Source organism: Watersipora subatra, chromosome 9 (assembly GCF_963576615.1).
Source record: "Watersipora subatra chromosome 9, tzWatSuba1.1, whole genome shotgun sequence".
NCBI classification, from domain to species: Eukaryota; Metazoa; Bryozoa; class Gymnolaemata; order Cheilostomatida; family Watersiporidae; genus Watersipora; species Watersipora subatra.
This window is the reverse complement of record NC_088716.1, coordinates 52,001,821-52,017,314: the sequence shown is the minus strand read 5'-3', so window position 1 is coordinate 52,017,314 and position 15,494 is coordinate 52,001,821. Positions and strand designations below refer to the sequence as shown.

At 33.1% G+C, this 15,494-nt stretch overlaps 1 protein-coding gene across 1 annotated transcript; it reads right to left on the bottom strand.

Annotated features, from left to right (window-relative positions):
• Window positions 1-23: 23 nt before the first annotated feature.
• On the bottom strand, window positions 24-15,483 carry LOC137404567 (large ribosomal subunit protein bL21m-like). Its single transcript, XM_068090795.1, has 6 exons — window positions 15,282-15,483; window positions 10,103-10,246; window positions 5,224-5,390; window positions 2,794-2,846; window positions 394-491; window positions 24-280 (listed from the first exon to the last, which is right to left on the bottom strand). The coding sequence occupies exons 1-6, from the start codon at window positions 15,406-15,408 to the stop codon at window positions 216-218; spliced, it is 654 nt and encodes a 217-aa protein (XP_067946896.1). The 5' UTR covers window positions 15,409-15,483; the 3' UTR covers window positions 24-215.
• Between the last annotated feature and the right edge of the window lie 11 nt (window positions 15,484-15,494).

Here is a 15,494-nt window from a genome sequence, read left to right as displayed (position 1 = left end):
GCGATTTATGCCAAAAACAAAGCTGAAAGTCCAAATCAGTTTAATCATTTTGGCAAATAAAGGGTAACCGATCCACAGATCAATCTCTAAACAACGCAGCTTACAAAATACACTCGGGAAGAGTAAAAAAGAGTAGTCTGTGAAGATGGAAACACAGTTGCTCAAGTCTTTCCAACAGATGGCTGTGCGAAGCATTCACTTCCTGCATTAATGAGTCAATCAACCTCTGATTCCACTTCTATGCTGTTTATCCTTAAGATAGTGCGGAAGTCCTGCAGTACTACAAACACATACGACACCGTGAAGAATGTGAAAAATATTGAAAGATGTTCTGGCTAGGTTTTTACACAAGCAATTGACAAAAGAATATTATCTGTCTGAAAAGTTGCTTACATGCTGTGTAGCGCCAATTCTTTCTTCTTGCATACTTGAACCATATCTTAGGGTGACTGAGAGTCTTTTCAATCACAGTTGCCTCCACACGCACATTACTAAAACAGTCCTCACACAAATATAGAAAACAATTACGGTACCACTATGGCCTGTACACGCACATCGTTAAAATTGGTCCACATACAAATGTAGAGAACAATTAAGGTATCACCACTGCCTCCACACGCACAATGCTAAAATGGGTCCATATCTATAAACCTCAATGTTTGTTTGTCTATCATCTGTCTTTCATCCGTGTGTCCAGCTATAAGCAACTAGATGATTGCCCGGCATTAATAATAAGGCTTTGCACAAAAAACTTATTTTATTTAACATATACAACATAACTTTAAAATTCATATCATATTCATATTTAACTTTAACTTTAAAATTCATATCATGAATAGTGTTTTGTGCAGTTGAAATAAATTAAGAGAAAAACTAAAATAACTGTATAAGTGTTTAAATATGAAATAATTAGCAAGTAATGGCTAGATAAAGCAATTGTTACAAAGGTTACAATGAAAAGTGATACAATTGGCCACAATTGATACTGATAAAATTAAAATGGACTATATAATACTAAATAAAAATTATCAATTTGTTGAACTAATAATAACAAAGAGTATATAGAAATGTGGGTATAAAACAAGTTACTGTTGCCGCAGAAGCTATCCATCAAAATTTTAAATAGGGCTAAACTGGTATCTCTCTCGTTAATCGATACTGGCACAAACATGAAAATGAAATATCGAAATTAAACACATGAGTGAGGCCAACAAGGGTACTTGGTCTGTCTGAACCAAGAGAGAATGTAGAGGCAATTCCTACTCGAGAATGTCCATGTGAACATTTGTTTGTTAGTTTCACAATTTCTAGCGATTGCCCTCTACGATAAGTGGAAATTGAAGATTGAAATTGTGCCATTACAATTGCACTGTAATGGCACAATTGAAAATGAAACGGCACAATTGAAAATTACAAATAAAGAAAAATGAATAATGGATTTTGAAATGGCTTTTAAAAAAGCTTTCAAATGAATAACAATTGCAAAAAGTAATATATAGCTTCAACATATAATTGCATCAAGGATATCATAGGTGAGCTATGTCAGATAAGGACGGCGTAGCCTTGTGGTAAGGTGCAAGTGTTTGTATACATGTACTTGCAATTTCAGAGAGTTCAATCCCAGTCGGTATGGATTTTTTAGTGCAAGATTTTAATTGCTATAGTTAGACACAATGATGACAAAAGACAAACTTTGAGAGAAATAAGTTATAGGGATATAGTCAAGTTATTCATCTAGTAAAAATATAGAAAACTATTAGGGTACCATAGTTGCCTCTAGGCACACATTGCTATTATCGGTCCACATACAAATACAGTGGAACATCTGCTTACAAAAAATTCTACATTGGAAATTTTCAGGATACGAAATTTCTTTTGACAGACATTTTGCTTCGACTTACGAAAGATATTTCTAGATAAAAAGGCCGAAAAGCTTTGGATACTTTGGCCCGTTTGTTAGGCTCATATCTTGGCCAGTTTGCTTTTTTGTGTACAACTTAGAATGTGCCTAACTCGTTTCTTTTTTCTAGTAAATGACGAGTGCTTCATTTTTGTTCGTTGTATAAATTCGAGTTATCATATATCGCATACATGGTAGGACAACTTTCATTTCTAGCAATTCAAACTCTGTGTTTCCTGTATGACAGGTTTTTTTTAGTTCGGGCAGATATAAAATTTTTCAACTTACATTTTTCAAAACATTTATTCTGAGCAAAACAAAAGTCAAGTTAACAATACAACATCGATTTTTTCTAATCTTCCTCAAACTTTCTGTAGTCTTATCTCAGCCTTTTCCACATGGCTAACGCCAAAAGTAAACAAACATATTGTTCGTAGCTTTTATTAGCTATTTCGTCATTGCTTTTCGCTGCATACTTTGACTATTTATAGTATAATTCTTACCTGTATTTATTACATCGTTTAACCATGATGTGTATTTATAATTTATAGAAATGTTATATCTGAGTTTCGAGGAAGTTTGGAATGGATTAGAGAATTTACATGGTCAAATCGGATTCTACTAAAGATTTTTTCTACATACGAAATGGCTTCCGCAACGAATTACTTTTGTAGGTAAGGATTCCACTGAATAGAAAACTATTTAGGGTTCATACAGTGAAAAATTAGACAGCATGGCATGGAAAGATGAAATTGAAAGTGAAACAGCATGCGAGATAGTATGACAATTACTCTGTAAAGTACTGCAGTCTAAATCCAAATATGTCAATTTGGATTACCACTAAACTTATAGAGATCAGCGTCTATGGCAAGGTCAGCAAGAAAAAAACTCACTGAAGCAGGGGTCGTCCAACCATAGTGAAATCCTTGCCAGCTACAAGCAGCACCTGCAAGAGTTGAAGGTGTGGAGACAGTCAAGTCACATGGCAAAGAGAAACCAGTGAAACACCAGTTGTAACAAGCTGTATAATTTGAGCTTACCAACCTAATACATCTCTCAAGTATAAAGAGCACACATCGTAAGACTTCTATTTGAACGCCACCTTTAATAGAACGCCACAATAAGAGGTGGGTCAAAAAATGGAGCACCACCCTTTATTTGAACGCCACTGACAGCCTTTGATCTTTGCCAACCCACAATAGAAAGTGATAAGTAGAAAATTGTCCACAAACTGGTACTAATTATGACTCGGCTAGATAATTAACAACTCTTTTGTTGTTGCTGTAGTGGTTGCCATGGTTTCAGTGATGGGGTACCTTGGATTGATCGTCACAATCATCAGAACTACGCTCTGTTGTGAAGTCAGTAAAGTCTAAATCCGATCACTGTCTTCAAATTTGCCCATAATCTGGTTTATGATCTTACATGAAGACTTTGAAGTGTTTTAATAAATGATTGAAAATACTTCAGATTTAGAAACACCGTACGGACGCAATAGCAGCCATTAGTATGGTGTATCAAAGTCCGTTTTTTAACTCCAAAGCTTTATGGTTTTTTCCTCTAAAACTTTGAAAGCAATACCATCGAAATAATTAATAACTGTATCCGGCTAACATTTTTATTCAAAATAGTTCTTCGTTTAATTCGGTCTGATACTTCGACGAATATGAAAAACGGTTTAACAAAAAAATTCATGCTGGCAGTATTAATGTCGCTCTGCTCAAAGGAAAGTACTATGCTAATAGGCGACATTAGCATCGCTTCACCCATGAAAGAGTTAAATTTATTTTCCCTCTATTTTGACAAGCTAGTCAAAAAATACAGCGCCACCCTCTATTTTAATGTCACCTCTAACAAAACAACGCTATAAGGGGGAGGGTTAAAAAATCTGTGCCATAGCTTACACATAGAGGTTTTATGGTTTCTACCTAAATGGGTAAAGTAAAGAAGATTGGATAAAGTACCCCTTCTTGTGATGATACCTGAACGTTCTTGACAAGGCAGTCAATGAAACTACCCAATCAAGTTTTGAATAGCTTATGCATGCTGAACAGCTGTTCAAATTGCATGATTTTCATTTTTAGACACGGCAAAAAACCAATAATACATCTCAGTAACAAATCATATTTATAACGTTTTGAAAACTACAGAACATATTGAATAGACGAATAGTTTTAATACCAAGAAGACATTGCATGTTCAAGGTAGTTGAGTGTAAAGATTTTTGCTACAGTAAATGCCTGAACAGCAAATGCATCAAAAGGAAGGATTAAAGCCATATTTTACATGCTCACATCGACTTGCTAAGAATTCCAGTGATAGTGATGAACATTGTTGGCATAAACTGATTTACGTTTACATAGAATAATAAGAGTCAAGTTAGATCTAGTGAAGATAACGGCATTACATCGGATAAGCTATTATTGCATCTTTTGAACTATTTTGTACATCGATTTATTGGAAGCTGCAATAATAGAGATAACAACTACAATGCCTGCGTCTATGGTTCTTGAGAAAACACTAAGAATTTTCCATTTTACTATCTACGTATATATTGTGTTCATTGAATGCATTGAGAATAAACCATCAAAACCATTTATTCAGAATCGTAAATTTAGCCTTCAAATGAATACACATTTCATAGCTTTGGTTCCCAATCTCAGCTAAAAAAAGACATTTCCCCAAACAAAAGAGCATTCTCTTAGTCAAATAGCTGCCTACTGACTACCACTGTTATGATAACACGGTGCTTTATTAAGACAACAAGAGTTAACAAAAACAGTCAGCTAGTCACTGCACAATAGTGTGTACATCTTACACCTAGGATGGTTGAGGTAGCGCAAACAGTGCTTATCTTTAATTGACATTCAATGTCAGCAAAACAGTAACACCAAGATATCACGGCGGTTAAAGATTTCTATCACCCTGTTAATAAACTATGCTGGAATAACAATTTCAAGAGATTGATCTGATTCATCGATTGATCTGACAGAGTAAGATGCATATTCTATACGCAAATGTAGGCTAATTGCTATGCATACTATGCAAACATAACTTTTTTATGGATACGTAATATAACTATGATAAAATAACTATGGCAAAACTAGAAAATGCTGCACAAATTATTACTTACCAAGTAACACCTATGGGCAGATATTCTGTGCGCATTCGTAGTAACTCCACCTTGATTTCCGAATGTAACACTTAACCTCCTGATCAGTGAGATGATTGGAGCGTAAAGAAACCACACAAAGAAAAATATCAAAATCGAATCTTATAATATAGCTTTGCCTGCCGCAGGGCCAGGATGAGCGATGACTCACCTTGTTTAGGACTATACGTTCTCCTACATCGGCAAAATGTTTATTGGCTAGTATTAGAATGAGATCCTCCGAAGTGACCTTGAACTGTTTTCCCGCAATATGTATGACAGCAAACAATCTGCCATGACTTGCTTCTGTTATTTGTTTGTTAATGTTGGACATGACACCTATCAACCCAAATGTTCTTACAGCATAAGAAAAAATACAATTTGAGAGAGCACTCAAACATACCTGATAAGATAGAAATAGAATACAAAAACATAAGGCGATATAATTAGGGAGATCAAACTACTATGGGTCATTCCGTATAATTATATATAATGGACTAACAACAATCATTAAATATAACTGTTATCTATATGTAAAACATCTGAACAACTGTTGTCAAAGAAAACCCATCGAACACACCAACAAAATCTATATAAAGAAATCAGCAATACAGGCCTGCCGATATTATTATTTAGAAGACAGTTCTTAGTGTTACTCTTGGAGTTATATACTCCTAGACTTTCATCGTGAAAAAATCAGCACCTAAGCTTTCCAAACTTTCAGTTTTATTAACATTTTACTCAGAATTCAGACTTGTCTGCCCATTCCTGCATACAATTGTAATCCAATTTAAGCAAGCACACTGAAATCAATAAAGGTAGTTCCTTTAACAGCACAGCAAAGATGTATTTTCGTTGGTTGACTTTCTAGAACCTTTAATCCTTCACTTTTGTTTGAAATCGATGAAATGTTCAATTCCTATCGATTACTAAATCCTTTCCCGCATTTACAAAAGGTTTCATACACTGTGGTCAACAAAAAACTTAAAATGCTAACATTCTTCTCGAAGCTACACCAAAAACTTATATAATGTGTTTTACCAAGTCTGAGATGGATGTTTTCTTTTATATAAAACAGGATTTCTAGGCTACATAATATTTTTACCAGTTTTAATGACTAAAAAATGACTTTGTTTTTATGCCAATCATTCAATGTTGGCTAAAACTTTTCTCATAGAGCCAAGAAATCGTAAAAATGTTATATGGAGTGTCATATATCACTCTATATATTGTATAACATATACATGTATATGGAGTGTCATATATCACTCTATATATTGTATAACATATACATGTATATGGAGTGTCATATATCACTCTATATATTGTATAACATATACATGTATATGGAGTGTCATCACTCTATATATTGTATAACATATACATGTATACGGAGTGTCATATATCACTCTATATATTGTATAACATATACATGTATATAGAGTGTCATATATCACTCTATATATTGTATAACATATACATGTATATAGAGTGTCATATATCACTCTATATATTGTATAACATATACATGTATATAGAGTGTCATATATCACTCTATATATTGTATAACATATACATGTATATGGAGTGTCATATATCACTATATATTGTATAACATATACATGTATATAGAGTGTCATATATCACTCTATATATTGTATAACATATACATGTATATAGAGTGTCATATATCACTCTATATATTGTATAACATATACATGTATACGGAGTGTCATATATCACTCTATATATTGTATAACATATACATGTATATAGAGTGTCATATATCACTCTATATATTGTATAACATATACATGTATATGGAGTGTCATATATCACTCTATATATTGTATAACATATACATGTATATAGAGTGAATAACTAAATGTTATATGGAGTGTCATATATCACTCTATATATTGTATAACATATACATGTATATAGAGTGAATAACTAAAGATTTTTGAGTCAATTTCCTTGCAATTTTATACGCTAATGCTGTGGCAAGCCGCTGTTTATCAGATGCCATCTAAATATTGTTGACTTTATTTTTTGAACATCAGGTCTAAACATCTGAACATCCGCAGCTACAATTAGAATGCAGTTGTATGAAAACAGTTTATGAATTGTATACAATAAATTTTAATAGCAATTTAGATGATTATTAAAGCTAGAAGCGCTTTGTATTGAAGCCATTTTTACAAAATTACTTGTGAAGATGAAAAAACTTTAATCAGATTATTTATGATGGTAAATTATAACTTATAAGTTCAAAGGATTTGTAAATATAATAGAAAACTGCAACATTAACTTAAAGTACCCTAGGACACTTATGTATTCGCGGCATCTAACTTTCGCGTTTTCGCGGTGTCATCCTCTCGCGAAAGTTTCATGTGCGAAACTAAACTATCATAACAAACGAGCGAAAAAGCGAAACTAAATAGCTTTGTTCATTGATACTGTATAATTGAATTTTATAACAACATTTATTTTAACGCTTTTAACGACCACTATAGCATCGTTAAAATATAAACCGACAAAATAATTTGACTGTCAAAATTTATTACGTTATTATTTTGCAATTATTTAGGATTATTTTCCCATTAGGAATGATTTATAATGATAGGAATTTGATGTCAATGCACATGCATTAGTTAGCGTTATCGTTTGCTGGGGACGTCAATCAATGCAGTGAGCACCGTGTGTTGAAAGAAAATAAGACACATGCACTGACACTCGCAGTACTACACAAGCAGCATGGCTCTGGAAAGGTTTGGATTCACCACTGACACCTCTTCAATAACTTGTAATTTTTTTTAGATTTGTTTTGTTTTAAGTGATGTGACTGACGAGACGTTTTTAAATTAAAATTGGCAAAACATGACCGCAGTTAATACGCTCAGAAAAACAAAACATCTTTTCCTTTTGAGCGTTTTAACAAAGATCAATTTTGCGGATTTTATTTTAAGTTCATTCGGAGGCTTTTAGGCTTTCGATGGGACACGGCCAAGCGGATGATTGATAAAACTGAATCTTTTGCAAACCTTTATAAAAGTCGTTAACAAAAAATATTTTGCCTCTGTTGATGATAATAATGATGCCTAAGAACTACTAGAGGTTGATGTTTGTCTCTATGGCTTGGAATGAAGTGACATTCTACAGCGATAAAAACCGCGTCCATGGCCGTTGGGCAAATAAATTTTCGAATAAAGGATGTTGAGGTCGAGTTATCTGAAGGAATTTATCATTGCGTTGGAACTGAACAAACAAATCCGTTTGCGTTGACCTTGTGTTTGAGATGAAATGTTACATTTTATCTGAGGGCAAGTTTTTCGAGTTGGACTGTACTTACCGTAAAAAATTCCCAAAAAGTTAGGGCGGCTCAGCCGGCCAGCTGCCCCAGTGAAAACTGGCCTGTTGATAGTCCAAGAAACAAATGGCAGCAAGCGATCAAATTGCATTATCGACCTTGCCCACATCATTCTACCTGCGGTTCACAATTACAAACTAGTCGCGAATTGAATTTTTTTTATCGGTGAACCGAACCTGAGGAATATATTTATGTTTGTTCCATTGCATTTATTTTCACATCACTATATTTTCGCACTCATCAGAGCTACGAAATTAAGTTGCTTCGAAATTTTACTCTGTGAGCTACTCACGAAACTAAATACTAGCGAAATATAAGTGTCCTAGGGTAGTTTCCTAGCATAAATTGTTTGCTATTTAGCAAAACAAAATGTTTCCAAAACCTGTAAGAACCAAATTAATGTAGCACTGCGCAAACCTACTAGGCACTGAAAGAATAGAAATCTATTGCATGGTAAAGTAATCTTATAAAAAAGACCTTGTTTAGGCAACCAATAAGACAGCAAGGCAATCAACTAGAATGGCAAAACTGAGTGGCAAACTTTCAATTTTCTTGAGGGACTCATTGACGATTTATTGTAACATAACATTATAAACTGAATCAGCTATCAGAGAAGAGATTGTGTGTTAACATATGTATTACAGAATGAATACTATAACTATTAACAAAGGTGAATAAAATAAACTACCTGTTCCAACCAAATGTTTCTTGTTTTATTCCTAAAGATAAAAACAGCTTCCAAATGCTTTCCAAAAGTGAATTCAATTAAGTTTTGACAAAATACACTAAATGAACCTGACCTTTTACAATAATTTTTTACACAAAACAAACAATTGAAAAACAATGTCTCGTAGACTACATGTGAGTATTTTATACTGTAGACAAAATGAGAAAAAATGGGCATTATCCATATACTACTTCATGTTCATTCATGGAATCATTAAGTCAATTTGCTAAAACTACGAATGAAAAAATTACATCACCATCTTTAAATTAAAAAATCAAGGCCCATTCACACTATCACTCAAATCAGCGTTTAGCTGTATGATGGACAGTAACGATTAGCTGCTATGATGTCATCCCAAACGATAAGGTGTACACACTACGAGCGACTAACTGTCGGTGACTGCTAACCAACAACCAAGAGAAATTTCAAATTACCTCTCCTGATACCGAAAGTCCTTTTGTTATCTCTACATGAATCTTCGAGACACCACAGAAACAGAACTTGGATCCGATGCCACCAACAAACAGCCAATCAAGATGCTAACAGTTGTGTTCATCGGTGTCAGAGTTTAACAAGTTACAAATGTGCATCACATCGGTGTTGTCAACGATGATGTTGGGCGCACATCGCAAAATGACATCATAGCAGCTAGTCGTTGTGATGTATCACACAGCCATAACATGCACAAGCATTGAGCAAGGAAAATATAAATTTTGGAGTTATATGACCACGATTTATTAGAAAAGTAACTCCGAATTTATAGTTTAGTGAAAATTATACATTTGTATTTGTAGATTTCTCTGAGCATGAATGCATATATGTTTAGTAGGAGAGGGCTGAAACGGAGTAGTACAAGTATCATACATGTAGGGGTGTTTCCAACATTAAAGTTAATCAACTGCTATCTAAAACAAAATAACATCTGACATATATCATACTATGATGAGTACCAACCATCTTGCATCTCCAGAGGATCTGGTAAAGCAGAGACTGTATCATCGTTCACTGCCGAGCTGAAGTGTCTTATAGAACTTTGTGTAACCATTGACTGATGAGTACATATTGGCAGCCAGGTGGGACTATTTTTAGATACATTGTCTAAAATACAAACACTTCGGGATTGTTTTACAAATGATAAAATCGAATGGCATTTTCATCAAGTTTGTATAGATAATTTAACTTCGACAATCTTTATGACATGTCTTCAACGAAGATCAAAAATGTTAACAAGTATGCCAAACGGCCGCATAATGACTTCAGACTGAAGTATGAAAAGTTTTACTACATAAACAAATTGTTGCATATCTCGACCAGTTTTACAGTTAGCCTGCATATAATCATATACAGTGAAACCTCTACTCACAAAAGACTATATATATACAATGTATATATGAAATTTTCAAGTTACTAAACATCATTACATAGAAATACTGATTTGACTTACAAACAACCTTTTCAGGTATGAAAGACTAAAAGGTGTTTCACATTAGGGCCCGTTTGTTTCGGTTTTAAAAGCAAACCCAAAATAAAATTGGAAAAAAAAGAAATAGAAATTTTGATTCTACCGTGGGTGTTCATTTTGAATTTCTTGTGTATGTTTTAAATTTAGCAAGTGTTCATTTTTGCCCAATAGGTTTTTTCCCAGTTGTGAAACTGGGAAAAAAATTTACCCCTTCCCACTGTGGTAAATTTGGAGTTATCATACATTACATACACAGTTGGACAACTTTAGTTTCTAGCAACCCAAGTTCTGTTTTGTGTAAGATATCCAATTTTCCAGTTCGTACTAATGTAAATAAACTTTCTTACTTATGTTAAAACAATTATTTTGAGCATAACAAAACCAAAACAACAATACAACACCTTCCTATGACCTCCAACTCCCCAGTCTTCGCTTAGCCTCACCTAAATGACTAATGCCAAAGGTAAACAAACAATTCGTTCATAGACTTTGTTATTCGTTATTTCTCTGATTTTTATGTTTTCCATACAGTATTTTTCTATTTATAATGTATTAACATAATTATAACTTGTATTTGTTACAGGTTTTAACAATCACATGCATTTATAATCATACAAATATTATGCCCAAGTTTTGTTGAACTTGGAATGGATTTTATATAGTAAAACTGGGTGAATGCCCGACGTTGGGCAAATAATAAAAAAATTTTGCACAGAAAATTTAGCATTAGTTGCCAAATTTAGTTGCCATTGGCTAAATTTCTTTACCCAATAAATTTGAGTAACTTACGTAAGCTAGTCTAAATCTCTACTATAATAAGAACTGGGACTAAAGCTGTATGAAGCTTGCTTATAATCATTAATTGCTTATAACCGTTACGCGTCAAACATAGCTTTAGGTGTGCTAGTAGTAACCAATTGTATGTGTTGATTGTTGTAATTGTGGTGCATAGGTGTGAGCACAATAGCATAGTAATCACATTACAGTTGTTTATCAAGTTATAGTTATCGCTATAACTTGACGAACGACAAACAGTAACTCCGTCTGTGTGCGCATGGGCGTCTGCTTGATCTGTATGTGACATAGATTCACAACCGGCTGCATAGAAGTGCTTGAAAAATGGTGTAATTGACTTCCTACATTGTTTCCTACAGGTTTCCTACAGGTGAATTCAAGCATAGTTTATTTTATGTAATTGGAGCGTCATCATGTACCAAAACACACTGTGAAACTACAATTTCATTACAAAAGGAATTAAAAGAAATATGTCAAGAACAATAATATCATAATACAAAACAAATATTTAACAATTTATTTTCAATTTCCAAGGTTTGAATGCTGTGATTTTTAACTCAACAGATCTTTGCTAGCTAAAGATTACAACAATAATTGATCATAATTGACCCTAATACAAAGTAAAAAATCTTAATATGCAATTAAATTCAAAGACGATAAATGTGGCTAAAATAAAACATTTCTCTTTCACCCTACCAAGTATGTATATGTCAAGATAATAATATAAAATGCAACATGTGCCGAAAATCAAACCTTGCTAGTTGACGCTTTAGGACGAACATTTTATGAGGTTAAAGTACAGTAGACGTTCCTACAATGTAAATAATCTGTTCCAAGAATGTTAACGTTATAGGGAATTTATGTTTACGAACAGTGAAATACATTTAAATTGCCTAATCCATTCCAAGATCTTTTCCAACTCACCCATTGGTCATACAAAAGGAAAAACAAAACTTAACTTTTTAATTTGTTGGCTGTTTTGTAACTGCAGTATTATTGGTTTGCATCAACAACTTCCTTTTTCTTATCACTTTCACTTGTTTTATGGTCAATGATAGCGGTATTTTTGAAAAACAAATAATTGTGGAAATTTTGATTTTGGTAATGTTAAAAAACCAAGGATGAGTCATAAAAGTGACTTTGTCCTGAGATGTCCTTATCAAATGTTTAACATTTTATAAGGATTAAGAATTACTTTGAGGTTATGTGTTCTGTTAGTGAGTAAATTACCAATAACAGGAAACATACCAGTCAAAAACGGTTTTAATTAAATTTTACAATTATTATTTTAAGACGCGTGCGCTACAATTGACATGTAGTCTATTGGTCTCTAATTGGAGATTATAGAAGAGTTCTCCAAAATTTAATCGTAATTAGATCAAGATACATCGCAAAGAAAAATCTCAGCTACCACACAATCATCATTTATTTTTAGAATCAACTTAGTAGCAAACTCAAACAAGAACTTTTACTATTTACAGCGTTCCGATAAGTTTTGAAATGTGCTAAATTTTTCAGAAATCTGTCCAACAAGAGCAACGTTATTTTCTTTACATTTGCACCATCCTATAAAATTCAAACTTGTGTGACACTGTGGATTTCGTTGTGAAAAGATTTGTACGATTTGAAGCTAAATGACGTGAGACACTTGTGTAAGTATGTTTATTTTGAAAGGTCAGCTTTTTCTTGAAAGTGCAGCAAATGCAAAAAGCATACATTTCAAACTTTCACTGTAAAAGGGAAGGAGAAAGAGACTTCAGAATGGCACTTCAAAAAAAATCTTGACAATTTAAGTTTTCAAACTCAAAAGCTTTGACAATGCACTCGAACAATGCATAGAGATCAGGGATTACGTGTATGTCACAATTTCCATTTCCATAATTAATTTCAATATTTTTTCCATTTCCATAACATTTCCCTATTTCATTTCCATATTTTTTCCATTTCCATAACATTTCCATAATTCATTTCCATATTATTTCCATTTCCATAACATTTCCCTATTTTATTTTCATAATTCATTTCTATATTATTTCCATATTTCTAAAATAAAATTTCATATCCATTTCCATAAAATTATGGAAATATTTATGTTTATAGATATGGAAAAGTAAACATTTCCATAATATGTTTAGTGAACCCTGATAGAAATAGCATATAAAACAAAAAAATCATAAAATACAAATGGAAGGCTCAGTTTGAAACTTTTTATAGAGCCAAAGGAAAAAATAAAGCTACAAGACTCTCGATCACAAGCTTACACCTAGGTATATTAATGATACTACCAAAAGCCAAAATTTATTCCTTATTCCAATACCTAGACTGTATTACCAGACAACGCCGAAATAAACTTGCAACTTAAAACAGCATTTCGAAAAAACAATCTCAAAGCTAATCTTTGTGCTAAAGACAGCTTACCCATAAATATAGAATATTAATCCATTCCATAAAAATGAATCTTCGAAAGAAAATGCCAAACAATAGCCGGAAAACTTGCCGAGTGTTAAAATTAGAGTGTCATGGCAGTATTAGAAAATAGCATTATATAGTGTTTTTATTCATCAAAGAGTGCTAACATAGTATAGAAACTGGCGGAGCTGCTCATCACAGCAATGCATAAAAGATAGAAGTCTGAAACTGCGAGTATTAACATAACTAGCTCTACTTTTAGTCACATTTCTTAAGCATTTACACAAATTTGCATAAGCAAAATAAGATTAATAGAAATGGGCCAAGTTTGAATGGCAAACAACGGCAATCTGTTTAGTTGAATAAATTTCTCGGAAACTACGTAGTATGTTTGATCCAGATAACTGCTGAATTCATGTGACTGAGGCTACAAAAGTCGTACAACGAAAATAAAGTTAGTTGGTACTTCATTGTTGAGGTTACATCTACTAAGTAAGCTCGAGCACTGCTATAACACATGTTAGCAGGAAATGTTGGAGACTCATTAGTTAAGTTACGAATAGTTAAAAAATATCATAAAGATTAGAGGTGAATATTATACTAGTTTCCCGTGTGGCAGACATGTCTACTACACGGCACAGCTAGTTTGTCGGAGTACAAATATTAGCATGGCTATACATTAGCAAAGATTATACATGATATTTTTCTAACGATACTCATAAGATTATTACAAAATTTAATTGTAAGAATAATTATTCGATTTTATGAGATTATTATAATGTTTAGTTATAAGAATAATCATTCGAATTTTCAAGATCGAAGTATATAGTGACAATGCGATATATTACTATTATTATTTTTCTAAAAGTTTTGTTCATGATACTGCTCTGTACTTAATACTGCGGTACTGCCAAGCCGTTTTTAATATCTGCAAAATTAAGTAATAGGCCTACATTTTCTTATAGATATACATCTATTTCTATGACAACCACCTAAAATATCTTTAGATTTATAAATTCAGCATAATTTTTTTAGATATAAATGCAGAAATTTAGATAAATATCACAACTTCTTAATATTGGTTGCTATGCCCCATGATATACAGCCCGCCAGCCTGTGTATATTACACAGCAGTTTGCCATTTTACTTCTAATATTGCATTTCTCCTGTTGTAGGGAATATCTATAAACATTTACAATATTTTCCTTTCAATATTACTGTTTGTTGTACATAATAACACCTAGTACATTACAGCTACCATCGCAGTTCTCCTATTGCACTACAGTGCCCTTTGACTGCTAATATTGCATTTCTCAACCGGCAGTACACTTTCTTTTTCCATTATCACTTTGGTCGCTGTATGACAGGGGAATTTCTAGTAATAGAATATAAATAACCAATTATTCTAAACTTGCTTTCTAAATTTGCTGCATGAACACAAGTATTTCAAGCATGCAGCAGAAGTACCTTCGTACGCCTTGCTGACCGTCACCAGAGGCTTTGTAAAGACAGACGATGCACGCATTGTAGCCGGAATGTTGCTAATATATAAATTCTTCGTCAACGTAAAAATTTGAAAACCTCGGCAAGCCATATTGCAAAATCACTTCAATGCAACGGGAACAAAATTAACTAATTATTAAATCATTTTGCAGTTTTCGCATGTTGTTTTAAAACGGA

Coding starts and splice junctions, on each gene's coding strand:
- LOC137404567 (XM_068090795.1), bottom strand. CDS start 15,408: ATGGCTTGCCGAGGTTTTCAAATTTTTACGTTGACGAAGAATTTATAT. Junction 2,847..5,223: donor AACGTATAGTCCTAAACAAG/GTGAGTCATCGC, acceptor CAACTCTTGCAG/GTGCTGCTTGTAGCTGGCAA. Junction 281..393: donor GAATTGGCGCTACACAGCAT/GTAAGCAACTTT, acceptor ATGTGTTTGTAG/TACTGCAGGACTTCCGCACT.